This window comes from Medicago sativa, chromosome 1 (genome assembly GCF_051527215.1).
Source record: "Medicago sativa cultivar Bolivia chromosome 1, Bolivia_mono, whole genome shotgun sequence".
In the NCBI taxonomy this organism is placed as follows: domain Eukaryota; kingdom Viridiplantae; phylum Streptophyta; class Magnoliopsida; order Fabales; family Fabaceae; genus Medicago; species Medicago sativa.
The window spans coordinates 28,387,195-28,407,785 of record NC_140749.1 but is presented as its reverse complement, the minus strand read 5'-3'; the positions used below and the strand labels follow the sequence as shown (position 1 = coordinate 28,407,785).

At 35.8% G+C, this 20,591-nt stretch overlaps 4 protein-coding genes across 4 annotated transcripts; 3 read left to right on the top strand and 1 right to left on the bottom strand.

Moving 5' to 3' along the window:
• The first annotated feature begins 1,895 nt into the window (after positions 1 to 1,895).
• LOC146953995 (uncharacterized) lies at positions 1,896 to 2,637 on the top strand. The gene is made up of 2 exons (XM_085743399.1): positions 1,896 to 2,066; positions 2,182 to 2,637. The coding sequence occupies exons 1-2, from the start codon at positions 1,896 to 1,898 to the stop codon at positions 2,635 to 2,637; spliced, it is 627 nt and encodes a 208-aa protein (XP_085599525.1).
• Positions 2,638 to 4,475: 1,838 nt separating this feature from the next.
• Positions 4,476 to 9,179, bottom strand: LOC146953994 (protein NRT1/ PTR FAMILY 5.2-like). The gene is made up of 4 exons (XM_085713238.1): positions 9,004 to 9,179; positions 6,652 to 6,869; positions 5,763 to 6,328; positions 4,476 to 5,460 (listed from the first exon to the last, which is right to left on the bottom strand). The coding sequence occupies exons 1-4, from the start codon at positions 9,116 to 9,118 to the stop codon at positions 4,578 to 4,580; spliced, it is 1,782 nt and encodes a 593-aa protein (XP_085569364.1). The 5' UTR covers positions 9,119 to 9,179; the 3' UTR covers positions 4,476 to 4,577.
• A 5,645-nt stretch (positions 9,180 to 14,824) lies between these two features.
• On the top strand, positions 14,825 to 15,709 carry LOC146953993 (uncharacterized). Its single transcript, XM_085743388.1, has 2 exons — positions 14,825 to 15,365; positions 15,453 to 15,709. Exons 1-2 carry the CDS (start codon positions 14,825 to 14,827, stop codon positions 15,707 to 15,709), a joined length of 798 nt encoding a protein of 265 aa, XP_085599514.1.
• Positions 15,710 to 17,497: 1,788 nt separating this feature from the next.
• Positions 17,498 to 19,371, top strand: LOC146953992 (uncharacterized). Its single transcript, XM_085743370.1, has 3 exons — positions 17,498 to 17,836; positions 18,311 to 18,704; positions 19,313 to 19,371. Exons 1-3 carry the CDS (start codon positions 17,498 to 17,500, stop codon positions 19,369 to 19,371), a joined length of 792 nt encoding a protein of 263 aa, XP_085599496.1.
• The last annotated feature ends 1,220 nt before the right edge of the window (positions 19,372 to 20,591 follow it).

Genomic DNA, 20,591 nt, shown 5'->3' with positions numbered 1-20,591 from the left:
ATCAGTAGGTTGGTTTAGCAGGATGTGGCAAGCTTATGGCTGAATGGATAATCAACAAGGACTCGTTCGTATCCGCTGCAGGATGATCTCATGGATTGAGAGTGTTTTACTATGTTTGGATAGATAATGTTGTATCATTGATTGTACGAAGGCGTATTGTTGTATATAATTATTCATTCAAAGTATTTAAGTTGTAAATTTTAATGTATCCAGTACTAAAGATAATGTACATGCTAAACTTTCTAGATACGTTTAGTGTGGCGTTACAGTTGCCATGAATATAATTTGGTGAAGATCTCCTGAGCTTATGCCTACAAATACAAACAAACAAATATTTCATCATCATAACTATATATAAACACAATCACATCAACACATTTATAATATGTTATGCAACAGATTAAATTACTACCTCAAGTAGAGACATGTATCCGACAATGGAGCCAATCGTTGGGACCGTTGCTTCAGAAAGCTGGGTGTAGATATAAGCTAATGCCATCCCACCCTAAGACCATTCGTGCACCCTATACAAATTCCTCATCCTTTCGATCCATATCAAACTAATGTGTTTGTTGCTCTTGTTGGTGAAAATGGTGACACCGACCAAGAACAACAAAAAAGCCCTCAAACAATACTCCTGAGTCTGGTCTCTCTCCACCTCCACCTCCACCTCTGGATCAGTCGGGTCCTCCAACTCATTACACCTACTAAGGTATCTCTCATACAACTTCTTCAACCAAGGAATAGCCACATCTCCACCTCACTATGTGTCTGTCTCCACAACATCCTCGCCATTAGGTACACGCAACAGAGTAGTCATCAACTCAATACCTAGTTCGTAACTGCAGTCGCCGTACTCCATGAGCCTCCCTTCGATGGGGATGTGTAGAAGACATGTCATATCATTGAGTGTGACGGTCATCTCCCCAACAAGTAGATGGAAGCTGCTGGTCTCCATTTAAGGGTTAGGTCTGGCCCCCCTCTTTGTATCCCACTTTTCAGTTTAATATATTTAAGTCCATGTCTACACTAGACACACCTTTTGAAAAGAAAAAAAAGTTGATAATCTCCTCGTGCCACCTCTCTGCCAATGCGGTGATGAGGGCCCTGTTGATGCTAACAAACCTAGTCTGAAGAAGCGGGGCAAAACCGGATCCATTAACTCTATCCAAGAACCAATCTGCACTCTCTCCCATGACTGTCAATTGGCCATCCTTAAGCTTCCTTCAATGCGAGGAAGGCTTCACCCAATGCGTCCTCCAAAACTGAAATACAAAAAAGAATACAAACAACAAACCGTTAAAAATATAAACATTTGAATAATTAAAAAAATAAACATTTTCACATAACAATTGAATCGTTAAAAAAACAATAATTTAAATAGACATTTTAACATAGCAATGGAATCGTATAAAAAACAATAATTAAAATAAACATTTTAACATAGCAATTAAATCGTAGAGGAACTATACCATTTGTTTATTTGGGCTTGCCTGTTGGTGGTGACTCTAAGAAACTTTGCTTTTGGAAACCTGTTGTCGATCGCATTGTCTTGCGCTTGTCGTCGTGGAACAATAAGTTCCTTTCTTTTAGCGGTCATCTGGTTCTTCTGAAGTCTGTCCTGTCCTCCATCCGGGTTACTTTCTTTCCTTTTTCAAAACCCCTGCAGGTATAATTTCTTCTATTGAATCTATTTTTAATTTTTTTCTGGGGTGGGGGTGAGGATATTAGGAAAATTGCCTGGATAAAATGGGAGTCTATTTGTACTCCTAAGGAGGATGGTGGTTTGGGGGTTAGGAGGGTGGGAGTTTTTAATCTTGCTTTGTTGGGTAAATGGTGTTGGAGGATGATGATTGATAAGGAGGGGTTGTGGTATAGAGTCCTGAAAGCCCGTTATGGTGAGGAAGGGGGCGGTTGAAGGAGGGGGCAGCCATTGTTCTTCGTGGTGGCAGGGTGCGTGTAGTATTCGTGAGGGATTAGGGGAGGGTGTAGGGAGGTGGTTTGATGAGAACATCCGAAGGGTAGTGGGTGATGGTAGGAATACTCTATTTTGGCATGATACATGGGTAGGGGAATCCCCATGTTACTGGGAGGGGGTGGGAGTGGCGGCGCAGGTTACTGGCTTGGGAGGAGGAGAGTGTGAGGGAGTGTTATGTGTTACTTCATAATGATGTTTTGCAGGATAATGCTCATGATACTTGGCGTTGGTTGCTAGATCCCTCTCATGGTTACACGGTGCGGGAAGCATACCGCTTTCTCACTAACAATGGTAATCAAGTGGATAGGACTTTAGTTGATGACGTCTGGCATAAGCATATTCCTTCAAAGGTATCTCTGTTTGTGTGGCGCTTCCTTCGCAATAGACTTCCTACTAGAGACAATTTGGTGCAGCGGCGTGTCATCCAGTTACAAGATTCGGTTTGTGTGTCTGGTTGTGGTGCAACAAAATCTGCTACTCATTTGTTTTTAGGATGTGACACTTTCAGTTCTCTTTGGGGTCATGTGATGCACTGGTTGGGTATTTCTTCGGTTCCCTCAGGTGGCATTCAACATCATTTTACTCAATTTACTAAAATGGCAGGACTGCCTAGAGTCACTCACTCCTTCTTGACAATTATTTGGTTTTCTACTGTTTAGGCTATTTGGAAGGAAAGGAACAACCGTGTATTCCAAAATACGGTCTCAGCTTCTTCTATTTTAGTTGAAAAGGTTAAGTTGAACTCTTTCTAGTGGCTGAAATCTAAATAGACAACCTTTAGCTATAGTTTTCATCATTGGTGGAAACACCTGCTGTTTATGGGAGTTTCTGTCTAACTTGCTTTAGATTTTTGCTGGTGCTTTCAGTTTACCAGCACCTGGTTGTTGTATATACTTTTGGTTGGTTTCCCTTTTGCATGTCTTGTGCAGGGTAATCCAACTTTGTTTATAATATATCTCATTTTTGTTTGTTCAAAAAAAAAAGACTCAAAAACATTAGATATTTATTCATCCATTCCTGATTATAAGATCTTTTCCGAAAAAAGTTAAAATTTATCCATAAAAATAAAACTATGTATAAATTTTAAGGTGCATTTATTACTCTTTTTTCAAAATTATCTCTTATTACTAGTATCAATTTGTCTTGATATATGAAATATTAACATTTAATAACAAAGAGTAATTTAGTACTCACTTCGTCTCATTTTAATTGTCGTGTTTAAATTGTACGCGGTTTTAAAAAAATCATTAGTTGAATTGATTTCAATGGAAAAATGATTATCGTTTACATAACACCTTTATTAGTGGAATATAATCCAATAGATAAGAGTATATTAGTGAAAAAACATAATAAATGTTACATTCATATTCTAAAGTGAAAATTATTTTGTAACAGAGCCAAAAATACAAACGTCACAATTAAAATGAGACGGAGGAGTAGTAACCTCACACATTTGAAAAAAAATTATAACTCTAACAATTTTTCTTAACCTCCGTGATTTTTTGTTGCAAAGTCGTATGAAAGGGATGGAGTACCTTTTCATTTATACATTTACTTGTATCTATCTATACTATATATAAAGAAAACTACCCCTTTCAGCACTTTTGGGTTTGATTTTTTTTTCTTCCAAAAATACCCTCAATTTTCAATACAAATAGCACATGTAACAAATAGATAAGAATACATTTAAATATTAAAACAAATGTAACAAACACGATATAAATATATATTTTTTGTTTTTTTCCTTTATTATTTAAAAAGTGTAACAAACTAGATGGGTATATTTATACTTACTTTTTCATCATTCCAATTATACTCTCAAACAAATTTTTCTATAATAAAATTGTTGTTGGTGTCTTTAAAAAAAGAATTTAGATTATATTTTTTTTTGTTATATCGTATTATTGTCGGTGTCGTTCTTAAAAAAAAAATTGTCGGTGTCGTTGAAATAGATAATCTTGGTTAGTTTGATTTTTTATAACTTAAAAACATCAAACATTTAAATTTTTTTAAGTTTTAATAAAAATCAAAATTTCATAAAAAAAACACTGTTCATAATTTTTAAACGTTAGCGCAATAAAAAGAGCGGAAAGACAGGCACGTGAGTGCCCGTCTTTTCGCTAGTACTAGATATTTGACCCGTGCTCCGCACATGTTTATTGTAAAGGGATTGACATACGAATAAGGATATATCCAATAGGATAGGAATGAAATTGGTGCGATGCATTTTTTTAATATTAAATAAGTGTACAAAAAAAAAAGGCAAGAAGATTGGAATGAAATTGGTGCGATGCATTTGTTAGATTAAATTACTGCTAACCTAATACAGCAAATGAGCGGGAAAATATTAGGTTAAATTGCTGCAAACCTAACAAAATTAATAAATAAGGATTAATGATAAGACTTCAAATATTAACTTTTTTCTCCTTTGGTTAGGTGTAGTTTCTAAACACAAAAGAAGTTAAGTCAAGAAATAAAATTACTCAATGCTCAGCAATCCCAAAAGAAAATGATGGATCCAATAACTAATTTTAAAAATACATTTGGATGTTATTATACATTTAATTTAATGTTACAACACTACCCAAGAACCAATAAACTAATCTCTTCGAGTCACTTGGTATGACACAACACTTGTCTTCTCCTTCAATTCTACTGCAAGCACTTTTATGGAATCTGAAATTTCAGCTCTATATACATAGAACTTTGTAACAATACAAAAGAAGATGAAGTTCAAGATGTTTAATATTGCCAAAAATGCATAGTAGTAATCAAGATGAGAAGCATTGAGGTTATTCAAAATCCACCCTTTGTGACCATGTTCCTCAGTGATGTGTGAAACTGTTGATAGAAGGAAAGTACTAATAAAACTTCCAATGCCTAAGCTAGTCAATGAATAAGAAGTGCCAAGGCTCTTCATGCTTTCTGGAGCTTGGTCATAAAAGAACTCGATTTTAGCAACCTCTACGAATGCTTCAGCTGTTCCCATAAGTATAAATTGTGGAAGCAAAATGAATATGCTCAATGGAACTAATCCTCCATTTTCAACTACTCCATGTTCTTTGGCTACACTAAGCCTATATCTTTCAGTGAAAGATGCAACTACCATAATCATTATGTGAATTATCATACCTATGCCCATCCTTTGAAGGAGAGTAATTCCTCTAGGGTTCTTAGTCCATCTTTGCATAATCTTGACAAAGAAACGGTCATAAAGTATAACACTTATGAGCATTGATAGTGTCACAAATGTACCTAAACTTGCGGAAGGAATTTGGAAACTCCCAATTCCTCTATCAAGTGTTGTTCCTTGCTTCACAAATAGTGTATTTATTTGGGCAACCATTGTACTAGGAATTAATGTTGTAGCCAAAATTGGGATCATTCTTAGCATTTGTTTGGTCTCCTCTACATGTGTAATGGGGCACAATTTCCCTGCACTAGTACTTGAATTAGTCTTGACACATGCCTTGTTGAGGAACCTGCATATATATATTTTTTTACACCAAAATTCAAATTATTACAATGTGAATATAAGTCTTGCAAATTTGAGGCATTAGGGAAAGAGGACTCTAGTAATCTGGAGTTTGGTCCTGAAGTATGTAAAGTCTAGTTAAGGATTGTTCCCGTCAAGATTCAAACTTGAGTTTTCATGAACGATTTCATCCTTAACTAAAACTCATTAAATATTTGAGCTCAATCAACTGGTAAACGACATATAAATATATTTATTTGCGAACAAAAAAAATCCATATTTAAGGAAAAATACTGAAGGAACTTATACCTCAATGTGGGAGTGGAATCAATTCTAACATTTCCTTTCTTTGCATACTCTTCCAAATCTAGCTCATAAAGTTCTTTAGGATCACTAGGAATATGCACATTCCATTTCTTTATTGCAGCCACAATGACCTTAGCCATTTTAGTGAAGGGACTCCCTGTAGGTAATTTATGTCTATAGAATGGTGTGCCTACCAAAAATATTATGACAGATATTCCAAGTCCAAGAGTTGGAAGTGCATATCCAAGAGTCCAACCCACATTATCTTGTATGTAGACTAAGACAGAATTTGCAAGAAGAGTCCCAAAGACGATGCTGAACATCCACCAATTGAAGAATGAGAGTTTATATTTCTTCTCTTTTGTGTCAAACTCATCAAATTGATCAGCACCAATGGTGGAAATGTTAGCCTTTGTTCCACCTGTTCCCACTGCTAGAGTGTAGAGTGCACCATAGAACACTACTAGCTGTAATGTGGAAGCTTTCTTGCATTTTGTCACATCCATTTCATGGCACTCAGGTGGTTTTAGGCTTGGAAGGGAAACTGATAGTGTAAGCATACACATACCCTGCCAATTGCACATTTGAACCATTGATCCAACATTAAAAATATCTCTATATTTGATTTATTAACATGTGCTTTCAAGGAATAAGTTAACATTTCTCTTTTGATCTTTTATTGATATTTTTGTGTGTTAATCATCCGATTATTATGCGAAAAAGTTTTAGTAATATGAAGTTTGGCCAGAAGAGTAAAGTCTGACCAAAACTTATTATTCTAAAAATCGACCTCGAGTTTTAATATTTTAATATAACAATTAATTTGAGACAAAGAAGAATTATAAATTTTACAATTATAATGATATGAAGCTGGTGATAAATTGAGATATACCAATAGATAGATGAAAGAGGCAGTGACAAAAGTCCAATAACGGCCAAGGTAGGCATCAGCAACATAAGCACCAAATATTGGAGTGATCCAAATGGTGCCAGCCCAATTGGTGACATTGGTAGAAGAAGTCACAGTTCCTTGATGAAGCTTATTTGTCAAATATAAGATCAAATTTGATGATATCCCATAATAAGCCATTCTCTCAAATACTTCATACACTGCATCACAAATACATATCATTGTCAACAATATAATTCAATGTAATTTCATCAACAAAAACATATAATTCAATGTGTGATCCAATGTTTTACATAAAATGAAAAAAAATGATTTAAATTTGTACAGTTGCAAATCGATCTTCCAATGAAGTTAACTAAACGTCATGGAAAACATTCATTTAATCATGGATATTATGAAATTATGATTATCTTGTTTGTAGGCTAGCTAGCAAGATAAAGAAAATAGCCGAGTAGAGAAATTATTTTCTAGTTAAAACTCTATTTTTTTTCGGGTCAATAGACGAAATGACAAGCATCATCCGCAAACCACACGCACAAGTGCGAGGTTTTGGGCTAGATTTCGATAAAGATGTTCAGCTTAACAATATTAGCATTGTCTTCCTAAAAAAAATATTAACATTGTCTGTTGAGTTAAAAATATTAACATTGTCTGTTGAGTTAGGTCTTACAGCCTCTCTTTATTCTTTCTTAATTGTCGTGATTGCAATAAAAAAAATGTGTACCTATTCCTTTGTTTCTTTTAAAAGTTCAATATAACATTAATTATGTTATCAATATTACCTTTAATTATTCACTGCATAGTGAGATGTTCTGGATGGCTAAAGAAAAGAGATGTGAAAAACAATGGTTATAGACATTGGGTTTGTTTAAAAGTATGAGTCAAAAGTGATGATGGAAAATATTTGAGGGACAAAAACTTGATAAAAGAATTTGGGGGGACAATAAATCGAAAATTTAAAAAAAAAAAAATCCAGAGACCAAAAACACTTATTTAACTTTTTTTTTTATCAAGAAAAATTGGAAACGCATTCTTGGTAGTGCATCTCTTTATACGCAAAGCTACTACGGCTCTGTTTGGTAAAATTAGCGGATAGCTGATAAGCTAGCTGATAGCTTTTAGCTGATAAGCTAGTTGATAGCTTTTAACTGATAGCTTATAGCTGATGACTGATGACTGATAGCTGATAAGCTAATTGAAGTGTTTGGTAAAAATAGCGGTTCAACTAGCTGTTAGATGTAAAATGACATAAAAGGACATTTTTATTCATACTATAATTCATTATTACTATTATTATTATTATTATTATTATTATTATTATTATTATTATTATTATTATTATTATTATTATTATTATTATTATTATTATTATTATATGTATATGTATTATTAAATATTTACCAACAATGCATAGTTACATAATATTATCTTGAATAATTTTATTATACTGAATTGTTATAGTTACGTAATAAGACTTTTTTTGAAGGAAGTTACGTAATAAGACTTAACAACGAAAGTAATATTCAGCTTTAAAAAAAATGAAAGTAACATTCTTATAGGAAAAAAAAAATCGAAACGTACTCTATAAAAAAAAACTATGGAAGGCATTTTCTCAAAAGAAAAAAAAGACGGAAGCGCAACTGATAATTATTTCATAACTATTTTAGTTTGAGTTAAAAGGATAAAAGTGGACTTTAAATAAAAACATAAGGGTAAAACTGGAATTAAAAGTGAGACGCTATAAGCTATAAGCTCAAACGCTACTTGAAGTAGCTTCTGAAAAATAGCTTATAAGCTCATGGAAATTCGTGAAATAAGCTATAAGCTCGTTGTAAAAAATGTTACCAAACAGAACTTATTTTGTCAAACGAGCTTATAAGCTATAAGCTATAAGCTAGTTATGTGGCCTTACCAAACAGTGCCTACATGCCCTACCTATACATCAAGAATTGACTCCTCCATTAATTCGAAGTATTGTTGACTTATCCATTAATTTCAAACTATTGTGAACGAGATCATAAAGTTTGACATATACTAATCATTTTCTTAAAAATTGTGCACGATTCAAATGAAATACCAAAACGATATGATGAGAGCAAGAGTTTATAAAAATGTATCCTGTCATATTGTAAGTTGAGGTTTTAAATTGTAGTGGTTTCTTGTATGTATGGGGTGGCTTCCTTTAGTGGGGAGGATTGAACTCAGGCTACTATTTTTTCATCTTATCACTCCATTGTTAAAAAACCATTTTTAACAGCATTCATTATTTCAACAAAAAAAAAATTGAACAAACAAAAATGACCATAGATGAGAGAGCAAGAGGGAATGACATACCAACAAAGAAGGAACAAGCTTTCCAACAACCAGTTTTGGATTTGAGAATAGGTTTCCCTTTAAGATCAACAGTTCCATCTTGTGTAAACTCACTCACTACCCTTCCCTCTTCCATGCTAACCCTTTTTGAGGGAGAACAAAATCAAGAGTAAGAACAAGTGATATTACTTGTTTTTCTAGCTGTAACTAAGTAGTTGTCCCAAACCAATTTGGACTCAGTTTTAAAGCTAATTTGGACTCAGTTTTAAAGTGACCTGTCATGAGTGAAAGTAGGGCAAACATGGCTAATGATCCACAAATGGTGGAACAAAAGAGAAGAATACGTGTGAAATATCCCTACATAAATCATGAGGGATATGTAACATAAACGGAGTGGTTAGGGTTTTCTTTCTAAGAAAAAATTTGGTATCAAGCCATGAACAGACTATTTTTTTTTTTTTGAAGGTGTGAACAGTCTAATCTAAGATGTTCAATTCTACCGTCCACTTATGGGTCGGTTTAAAACTAAAGCATAGCTCTGTATGAATTTAACCCACTAAAATTGACATCTGCGAAAATTGAACATGATTTTAAGAGGAGTACACTTCAAGGTATCAAGTCAACACCATCGAGTTATTTCAAATGTGTTAGGCTATTCTTGAAGTAAAGGAGTACGTGTGAAATATCCCAACAGAAATCTTGTTGGAAAATTACCGAAGATCCCCCGTCTCTCTCTCTCTATCTTTAGTTCATTCCCCTTCTCCTTTCTGATATTTTCTTGTCAGTATTTGTTTATCTCTTTTTTTAAGCAATTTATCATTATACTAAAATGGACTTGTTTGCATAACAAGCATAGTATTTTTCTGCACTTTGAAAGCTCTATAGTACTGTTTCATTTCATTCCATTCAATACAAAGAATTCTAATTTATACTTGCATTACCTTACATGACCATTAAAGAAATGCCATAGTCTTTATAGAATGTAGTATTGCTAACCAACTAGCTCTAACTGGTAACTGTCATGGGACCACTTATCACTTTTGGCACACAGCAGCTTCTTCTGGCAAATTTTATATTTTCAGTTTCCAGTTTTATTATGATTTGATTTGATTGATTTGATGGTATCAAATTTTTATGCATAAATAAAGACTTAGAAAGCTATTTTATAACACATGTTTTTTAAAAAATAAAAATAAATAAAACACATGTTTTTTAATGTTTTTTTTTTTAAAAAAGTAACGATCTCACTAAATTTATGCAAGACTCGTATAGTTATTTAGGCTCTGATTGATAAAAATAATGTATGATTGATAATTTGGCTGATAACTTGTAGTTAATGGTTGATAGCATATAGTTTATAGCTGATAGTTTTATGGCTGATGATTGATAAACTACTTAAAATGTTTGGTAAAATTAACAGTTCAACTAACTGATAAATGAAAAATGACAATAAAAGACATTTTTAATTCATAATAAAGTTTAGATAAATTAATGTTTAAGTATTTTAAAATTTAAATTTATTAATTTATTGTTTTTTTAGGGAGTTAATTTAATGTATCATTAAATTAATTTTTAATCCCTAAATATTAATTTATATTTATTTTCATTTGTCTAAAAATATATATAAACGGGATAGAGAATTTTGAGCTGAATTTTGCACTCTTACAATTATACCTTTCACTTATAAAATTGTAATTACAATTTGTATTTTTCTATAATATTTTATAAATCTTTAATTAAAATAAAATTATTTAAATTCAATTAAACTATTAATAACTCAATTACAGTAGTAACAATATTTGCTAAATTTTATTTGAATGTGATATAAAACAAACATTTTTCAGGAAACTATAACATCAAAAATTTGAGTTAAAATAGTTTGTTTGAAAGAATCAATAACCTATAGCTTTATCCTTCCAAAAAAACAATATAGCTTTATAAATCTTAAGCGAAGAATATTATAACCTCATCATGTCTAAATGCCAAAAAGGGGTTTAGCTCATGATGAGCTTAACCACAAAGATGAAGATGAAATAAAACATAAATGAAAAGCTAAATTGATAGATAATATAGAGTTAATAACAAATTACAATCAAACAAGGAATAAGGTGAGCTTGAAGCAACATCTAAGTAATCCTAACTCTAAATCACTAAGAACTAGCACTCATGCTCATCTATGGGGAAGATGAGATGGAGTGAGAACTCTAATGCTGCTAACCCTAGCTGGAACTTGACCACTCAATTCACAAGTGTAAAATTCTCTAGGCCTAAGTCATGAAAAGATAAAGCCCAAAAAGGCTATAAATACCCACTTTGTGATAATTCTCGAGGCATGACCTAAACAGATACTAAACCCTAGTTTTCTATATTGTACTCACTGCAAGTACACTACCAATAATTGACGCCATCTCATAGAACTTACTCATAAAGCAATGATAATAAGGGTCCCATAAGTTCGTACTATTGTACGAGCCCGGCTGGCAATCTGGTACGCTTCATATTCATATATCTTCAGTGATACATCTTCATACTCCACATTGTAGCTTCATATATCTCCAGTGCAATTTTTCACCCTATTCCATCAAACATGCAAAACAAGCACTACTGGTACTATGATTGGACCGAGATGTAGAACACCGTTGTGTTGGTATGAGTCGGGAGAAAATTCTATGATTGGACCGAAAGTTGTTTAGCAGACTACAGAAAAGGTTAAGATGATTCAGGAATAGATGAAAGCATCGCAGAGTAGATAGAAGAGTTATCATAATAAGCGAAGGAATGATATTGAATTTCAGGTTGGAGATCATGCGTTTTTAGAGTTAACCCAGTTATTGGTGTTGGTCGTGCATTAAAGTCTATGAAGTTAACACCATGTTTTATTGGTTTGTATCAGATTATAAAGAGGGTAGGAGAAGTGGCTTATCGAATTGTGTTACCACCGTCGTTGTCGAATCTTCATAGTGTGTTTCAAGTGTCATAACTTCGGAAGTATGTTTACGACCTGTCTCATGTAATTCAAGTAGATGATTAGAAAGTAAGGGATAACTTGACCATTAAGTGTAATATCCCGCGTATTAGGAACTAACGTAATATCTGAGAACGATACCAATGTACACGTTTAAGGAAAGGGTATATTGGTCAATTGAGTCTAAGGACTATATAAAGGAAATTGGTCCAAAATCTTCATTCTTCATTCAAGTTTCTCTCTCTAGGTTACAAACTTTTTCTTGCTCTCTCTTCTCTCTCTAGGAACTGATCCATTCCCTCAATCTTTTGCTTAAGTTGTTCAAAATATTAAGAGCAAGTGATCAAGTGAATCATGGGTGTATAGGAGCAAGCATCTTCAACCTTTTTACCTTCTCAATCAAGAGTAGTGGTTTAGGGTTTTGAAGTAGGAGGACTTGTAACCAACTTCAACACTTCAAGTGAGTTCTTAGATAGATTTCTATCCTATTGGGGTGTATGTTTATGATAGCCATGCTTGATTTGAGTTAGATGTTTTATGTAAGTTTTCTTTTATGATTAGAACAAGAAAACATGTTTGTTTAAAGTGTTTTGTATGTGATGCCTTGCAATTCCCTTATCTGTTATGAACACTGGATGGTTAGGGCTGATGACAGGTTCAAGCAAGAGGATGACAGTTTCGAATTCTGCAGAAAGCACTGATGAACCACGCTAATAGCTTAATCCACGCTATTAGCGAAAATCTGCAGAAATTGGCAGAGAAGTACGCTAATAGCGTGGCTGGGGCGTAGCAAATTCCCAGTTTCGCTATTAGCGTGGCTTGCTGGAAGCATGCCCTTTCCTTCATTTTCTAAACAACATTTTCTCTTCTACTTTAGCCACTTGATTTGTTCTTAATGGAGCAACATCAAACATTTGTTTTTACACTTAAACTTCTTTAAACAATCAAAGAATTTCCTCCTTGCTTGAACAAGAAACATGGAACCCTAACATCAATAACTTTTGTATGTAGAGAAATGGGAAGATACAAGGAGCTTACAAACTTTAAACAATGGGGTGAAACCATAGGATAGAGATTATCTCCTATATGAAACCCTTAATCTCAATAGTTATCAAGAACTCTAGGTGAAGCATTACTAGAGATATGAATAAGAATGTATCAAGTATTTTATGAACACTTATGTATGATATGTTGCGAAGAATAATTTCTACGCTTATGAACAAGCATGAATATGTATGCATATGAACATGATAATACAAGATGTAGGTGTTCGTGTCCCTTGATATCCACGTTAGGGGGATACAAGGGGACCCGCACGACACCGAGGGAGTCCGATGTATGTACATCGGTCATGTATGGGATAGTTCTCGGGGTTACTCCACCCGGGGCTCTCCGTAAAACGAACCAAGATAATGTTGTTTGATTCACGCTAACATAATGACTTAACGAATATGACCATGCATGATTATGATTATGTTAGACATGAACAAGTATTGGAATAGAACATGAATGAATGTTATGCCAAAGACGAACTTAGGTTCCCTATTCGTCCGGTATAGGTTGTGTCATGAATTAAGTGTAGGCTTCTGTGCACTTAACGTATCTTAGCAAAGCGGTATTAGGATCCCTTCACCGCCATGACATGTATGATATTAGTAAGCCTATAACATGATATGAAGATTCTAAGACGGATTCTAGTGTGCACATCCGTCTAGACAAGAATGCCCACACACGTATAATCAACCGGCAGGTTGTATTCTAGACACGTGGTAACCGTAGGTTTTCCCCAAGGTTATCACCAGCCTAGGGCTAGGAAGAACTCACTGAGGCATTATGTCTCATCCAACTCCTTATTTGTTCAGGTTCACAAGTATTACAAGGTAAGGGTAAAGAAAAGGTCGTGGAATGATCGTGTTCGCTTGGAGCTATCATGGTGTAGATTAAGGATGCATATGTTACATTATGAGTCGTGATATTTTATATATATGTTGTCTTGTACTACGTTGTGACAATACTTGGTCCAATAATGTAACATAAGAACTTTGGAACGTTGATCTATTTAGACTCAAGACTTGACGTTGTAATATTATTGTATAATTAATGTATCCAATATCAATATTAGCACTCCTTTGAATATTCTAGATATTTTCAAATATGGGTGTTACAATTGGTATCAGAGCATGTCTATCCAGATTGTGCCTTGGGTCATTAATAATACAATTCAAGTAGTCGTTCTTTTTGGTGTTTAGGATATTTGTTCTCGTTGTTATATTGGTTAAAATTGATCACTTTGACTTAAATATGACAGTTAGAGCGAAAATGTCTGGAGCCCGAAGGGGACGAGGCCGGCCAAGAGGTAATCCGTATGTGGAGGAGAATGTTAATCCTGATGCTCAGATGTGGGCACAGTTGATGCAACAAAACCAACAGATGATGCATATGATGCAGCAGCAGATACAGCAGAACACTCAGACTCAGCAGCAGTGGGCTGCGAATATGCAGCAAGGTCGGGGTGTTTGTCATCAGCCCCCTCGACCACCTCCAGTTGTGGGAAATCCAATCTTTCGAGAATTCAATCGGAACCATCCCCCAGAGTTCGATGGTAGCGGTGAGCCACCTGAAGCTAAGAGGTGGATCAAGCAGATGGAAAAGATTTTTCTGATGGTTCACTGTACCGAGGAAGATAAGGTGGTTTTTGCAACAAATCAATTCCGAGGTGCAGCGCTTGATTGGTGGGAAACTGCTCGGCGTAGAATGGAGAATAATGGGTTGGAGTTGAACTGGGAGAATTTCAAGCAAGTGATGAGGGAGAAGTACCTTCCTTTGTCATACAAGGTCAGGAAGGAGTAAAAATTTCTCCATCTGAGGCAAGGTCATATGTCGGTGACAGATTTTACGAAAAAGTTTGAGGAATTATCTTATTACTCTACTCACAATGAGTATGCGGGTAATGAGATGTGGAAGGTCAATCAATATAAGCATGCTTTGAGGGAAGAACTTTATGCTGTAGTAAGTCAGCAAAGGGTAACAGATTATGATGAGTTGGTGCATAACAGCTTGGAGGCTGAAAGAGGCTTTGATAAGGCAGCTAGAGAAGGTTCTGGGGCAAGTGGAAGAAACAGAGGTAACTTTGTTGACAAGTATCATGAGAAGCTGAAACCTAAGGGTTCTCCAACTAGAGGAAAGTACACAGGTCCACCTAAAACTTATCCAACTTGCAGGAAATGTGGCAAGGCACATCAAGGAGAATGTAGATCAGGTTCTGGTAATTGTTTTGCATGCGGTCAGTCAGGGCACTATGTGGCTGATTGTCCAACAAGAGGAAATAAGGGCAAGGGAGTGAGTACTACTATGAGTAAAGGTAGAGTGTATTCTTTTGATAGTAAGAAGGCGCGGGCAAATGAAGACTTGATTGGTGGTACGTGTTTTCTTGGTCAGAATCCTGTAAATGTTTTATTTGATTGTGGTGCATCATGTTCTTTCATTTCATTTCAATGTGTTGAAGCTCTTCAGTTGTCTGTTTCATTATTAAATCCCCCTATGAAAGTAACCACGACCACTAATGGAAGTATTGTAGCGAATTATGTTTGTGAAAATTGTCCCATCACCGTATCTAGTAAGACGTACTATATAGATTTAGTATGTCTTCCGATGAAGCAACTTGATGTTATATTAGGTATGGACTGGTTGTCGGCCAATCATGTGTATATAGGGTGTGCAGAAAAGAGTATTTACATGCCAACTAGTAATACGGTGGAATGAGTAGCCTTGTCAGAATTGATTAAGCACACATATCAGATGGCTCAGTTTATTTGTGCTCAGGATAGGGGATTTTATGTTGTGCTTACTGTGACTTCGGAGTCTGATTTGAGTCCAAGTGATATTCCTATTGTAAGTGAGTATCTGGATGTTTTTCCTGCGGATATCACTAACTTGCCACCGGAAAGAGAAATTGAGTTTTCAATTGATTTGATTCCGGGAGCTGAACCAGTGTCAGTAGCACCTTACAGAATGTCTCCCCTAGAACTCAAGGAATTGAAGACTCAGTTGGAGGAGCTTATTCAGAAGCATTTCATCAGGCCTAGTGTGTCTCCATGGGGTGCATCGGTTTTGTTGGTCAAGAAGAAAAATGGCAGCATGCGACTGTGTATTGATTATTGTCAGCTGAACAAGGTGACTATCAAGAATAAGTATCCTTTGCCAAGGATTGATGATTTACTTGATCAACTTAAGGGGGCATCTGTGTTCTCAAAAATTGATCTCAGGTCAGGATACCATCAGATTCGTATCAAATCCTCAGATGTGTCCAAAACGGCTTTTAGAACGCGTTACGGACACTATGAATTTTTGGTAATGCCTTTTGGTGTATCCAATGCCCCAGCAGTTTTTATGGATTACATGAATCGGATTTTTCAGCCTTATTTAGATCAATTTGTCATTATTTTCATTGATGACATATTGATTTATTCTAAGAATCCGCAAGAGCATGCACAACATTTAAGAATAGTGTTGGAAATTCTTCGGGAAAAACAATTATATGCAAAGTTTAGCAAGTGTGAGTTTTGGTTGTCAGAGGTCAAGTTTCTTGGTCATGTAATTTCTCAAGGAGGAGTGGCAGTTGATCAGTCAAAAGTCGAAGCTGTTCAAAATTGGACAAGGCCAAAGAATGTTTCGGAAGTTCGTAGCTTTTTGGGATTAGCCGGATATTACCGACGTTTTATCATGAAGTTTTCTCAGATTGCTCTACCCTTAACCCGACTTATGAGGAAAGATGTGCCATTCGTGTGGGATGAAGAATGTGAGAAGAGTTTTAGAACTCTGAAGAAGAAGTTGACTCAAGCCCCAGTCTTAACCATACCTGACCCGGAGAAAACGTATGTTGTGTTTTGTGATTCATCGTCTAAAGGACTTGGTGGTGTACTTATGCAAGAAAATAATGTGATAGCTTATGCATCTAGGCAACTCAAAACGCATGAAGAAAATTATCCTACTCATGATTTAGATTTGGCAGCCATAATTTTTGTTTTGAAGATATGGAGGCATCATTTGTACGGAGCACATTTTGAGTTGTTTAGTGACCACAAGAGTCTAAAGTACTTGTTTGATCAAAGGGATTTGAACATGAGGCAACGACGTTGGATGGAGTATCTGAAAGACTTCAACTTTGATTTGAAATATCATCTGGGAAAGGCCAATGTTGTAGCGGATGCTTTGAGTCGTAAAGCCATAGCTCAAGCCGAAGTGTTGATGCACACTTGTAACATGTATGAGAAGTTTCGAGACCTTAATCTTGGAGTCACAGAAGATGATGATGGTATTTGGTTGCACAGGTTGGAAGTTTCATGTGATTTGCGGTCAAGAATCATTCAGGCTCAGATTGTTGACTCAGAACTTCAGAAAAGAAGTGTTCACCCAGAATTCTCTATGGCTTCAGATGGAGCAGTGTTGTTTGAAGGAAGGTTATGTGTTCCAAATGACCAATAGCTTAAAAGATTAATTTTGAAGGAAGCACACAAGAGTAGTTTTTCAATTCACCCTGGTGCTACCAAGATGTATCAAGATTTGAGGAAGGAGTACTGGTGGCCTGGCATGAAAACGGATATTGCAGAATTTGTAGTGAGGTGTAGTGTTTGTCAACAAGTCAAAATAGAACATCAGAGACCAGCTGGTATGCTACAATCATTAGAGATTCCTCAGTGGAAATGGGAACACATTCCTATGGACTTTGCCGGAGGATTACCTCGTACTCAGAAAGGTCATGATTCGATATGGGTGATTGTAGATAGATTAACCAAGTCAGCTCATTTCTTACCAGTTAAATCTACCTACAAAGCATCGCAGTATGCCGAGTTATTTATTTCAGAAATTGTCAAGTTACATGGAGTGCCGGTGAGCATTGTGTTAGACAAAGATCCTATCTTCACTTCACATTTTTGGAAGGCTTTTCAAAGGGCCTTAGGGACTCGTTTGAAGTTGAGCACGTCGCATCACTCGCAGATAGATGGACAGTCAGAGAGGACTATCCAAACTTTAGAAGATATGTTACGTGCTTGTGTTTTGGAAGATGGAGGGAGTTGGAACCATCACTTACCTTTGATAGAATTTTCCTACAACAATAGCTATCACTCAAGTATTGGGATGGCACCATATGAAGTGTTGTATGGTAGGAAATGTAGAACCCCGTTGTGTTGGGCCGAGGTTGGAGATAAGAGCATCATTGGACCCGAGATCATTCAAGAAACGACTTTGAAGATTAAGTCAATACAAGAGAAGATGCGAATAGCTCAAAGTCGTTAGAAAAGTTATGCGGACAATAGACGGAGACCTTTAGAATTTGAAGAAGGTGATCATGTGTTTTTGAAGGTTACACCTAAGCTGGGCTTGAGAGGTGTTTTTAGAACCAAGAAGTTGTGTCCTAGGTATATAGGACCGTTTATGATACTCAAACGTATTGGACCAGTAGCTTACCAGTTAGCTTTACCTCCAGCTATGTCGGGGTTGCATGATGTGTTTCATGTATCTCAATTGAAGAAGTTTATTCCGGATCCTTTTCAACCAATTGAATTAGACTCTATTGAGTTAAGATCAGATTTGACGTTCCAGCCGGAACCAGAAAGAATAGTTGATCGTGATGTCAAGTCTCTTAGGAACAAGGAGATTCCTATAGTGAAAGTGGTTTGGAAGGGGTCGCCAGACGGAGAAGCTCCCTGGGAACTTGAATCAGAGATGCTTAACCAGTATCCGCATCTGTTTTCAGGTATATTCTAAATTTCGAGGACGAAATTTTTTTTTAGGGGGTAGAATGTAATATCCCGCGTATTAGGAACTAACGTAATATCTGATAACGATACCAATGTACACGTTTAAGGAAAGGGTATATTGGTCAATTGAGTCTAAGGACTATATAAAGGAAATTGGTCCAAAATCTTCATTCTTCATTCAAGTTTCTCTCTCTAGGTTACAAACTTTTTCTTGCTCTCTCTTCTCTCTCTAGGAACCGATCCATTCCCTCAATCTTTTGCTTAAGTTGTTCAAAATATTAAGAGCAAGTGATCAAGTGAATCATGGGTGTATAGGAGCAAGCATCTTCAACCTTTTTACCTTCTCAATCAAGAGTAGTGGTTTAGGGTTTTGAAGTAGGAGGACTTGTAACCAACTTCAACACTTCAAGTGAGTTCTTAGATAGATTTCTATCCTATTGGGGTGTATGTTTATGATAGCCATGCTTGATTTGAGTTAGATGTTTTATGTAAGTTTTCTTTTATGATTAGAACAAGAAAACATGTTTGTTTAAAGTGTTTTGTATGTGATGCCTTGCAATTCCCTTATCTGTTATGAACACTGGATGGTTAGGGCTGATGACAGGTTCAAGCAAGAGGATTACAGTTTCGAATTCTGCAGAAAGCACTGATGAACCACGCTAATAGCTTAATCCACGCTATTAGCGAAAATCTGCAGAAATTGGCAGAGAAGTACGCTAATAGCGTGGCTGGGGCGTAGCAAATTCCCAGTTTCGTTATTAGCGTGGCTTGCTGGAAGCATGCCCTTTCCTACATTTTCTAAACAACCTTTTCTCTTCTACTTTAGCCACTTGATTTGTTCTTAATGGAGCAACATCAAACATTTGTTTTTACACTTAAACTTCTTTAAACAATCAAAGAATTTCCTCCTTGCTTGAACAAGAAACATGGAACCCTAACATCAATAACTTTTGTATGTAGAGAAATGGGAAGATACAAGGAGCTTACAAACTTTAAACAATGGGGTGAAACCCTAGGATAGAGATTATCTCCTATATGAAACCCTTAATCTCAATAGTTATCAAGAACTCTAGGTGAAGCATTACTAGAGATATGAATAGGAATGTATCAAGTATTTTATGAACACTTATGTATGATATGTTGCGAAGAATAATTTCTACGCTTATGAACAAGTATGAATATGTATGCATATGAACATGATAATACAAGATGTAGGTGTTCGTGTCCCTTGATATCCACGTTAGGGGGATACAAGGGGTTCTCGACCTAAGGGGAACGATTCAAGCCGTAAGGGACCCGCACGACACCGAGGGAGTCCGATGTACGTACATCGGTCATGTATGGGATAGTTCTCGGGGTTACTCCACCCGGGGCTCTCCGTATAACGAACCAAGATAATGTTGTTTGATTCACGCTAACATAATGACTTAACGAATATGACCATGCATGATTATGATTATGTTAGACATGAACAAGTATTGAAATAGAACATGAATGAATGTTATGCCGAAGACGAACTTAGGTTCCCTATTCGTCCGGTATAGGTTGTGTCATGAATTAAGTGTAGGCTTCGTGCACTTAACGTATCTTAGCAAAGCGGTATTAGGATCCCTTCACCGCCATGACACGTATGATATTAGTAAGCCTATAACATGATATGAAGATTCTAAGACGGATTCTAGTGTGCACATCCGTCTAGACAAGAATGCCCACACACATATAATCAACCGGCAGGTTGTATTCTAGACACGTGGTAACCGTAGGTTTTCCCCAAGGTTATCACCAGCCTAGGGCTAGGAAGAACTCACTGAGGCATTATGTCTCATCCAACTCCTTATTTGTTCAGGTTCACAGGTATTACAAGGTAAGGGTAAAGAAAAGGT

Bases quoted from the DNA above. Each gene is read 5' to 3' on its own strand.
- LOC146953995 (XM_085743399.1), top strand. From the start codon at position 1,896: ATGGTGAGGAAGGGGGCGGTTGAAGGAGGGGGCAGCCATTGTTCTTCG. The intron at 2,067-2,181 runs GTAGGGGAATCC...GATGTTTTGCAG, and splicing joins TATTTTGGCATGATACATGG to GATAATGCTCATGATACTTG.
- LOC146953994 (XM_085713238.1), bottom strand. From the start codon at position 9,118: ATGGAAGAGGGAAGGGTAGTGAGTGAGTTTACACAAGATGGAACTGTT. The intron at 6,329-6,651 runs GTATATCTCAAT...TGCAATTGGCAG, and splicing joins CCTCTTTCATCTATCTATTG to GGTATGTGTATGCTTACACT. The intron at 5,461-5,762 runs GTATAAGTTCCT...ATATATATGCAG, and splicing joins GATTCCACTCCCACATTGAG to GTTCCTCAACAAGGCATGTG.
- LOC146953993 (XM_085743388.1), top strand. From the start codon at position 14,825: ATGTCGGTGACAGATTTTACGAAAAAGTTTGAGGAATTATCTTATTAC. The intron at 15,366-15,452 runs GTACGTGTTTTC...AATGTGTTGAAG, and splicing joins AAATGAAGACTTGATTGGTG to CTCTTCAGTTGTCTGTTTCA.
- LOC146953992 (XM_085743370.1), top strand. From the start codon at position 17,498: ATGTATCAAGATTTGAGGAAGGAGTACTGGTGGCCTGGCATGAAAACG. The intron at 17,837-18,310 runs GTGAGCATTGTG...GTGTTTTTGAAG, and splicing joins TCAAGTTACATGGAGTGCCG to GTTACACCTAAGCTGGGCTT. The intron at 18,705-19,312 runs GTATATTCTAAA...GGCTGATGACAG, and splicing joins GTATCCGCATCTGTTTTCAG to GTTCAAGCAAGAGGATTACA.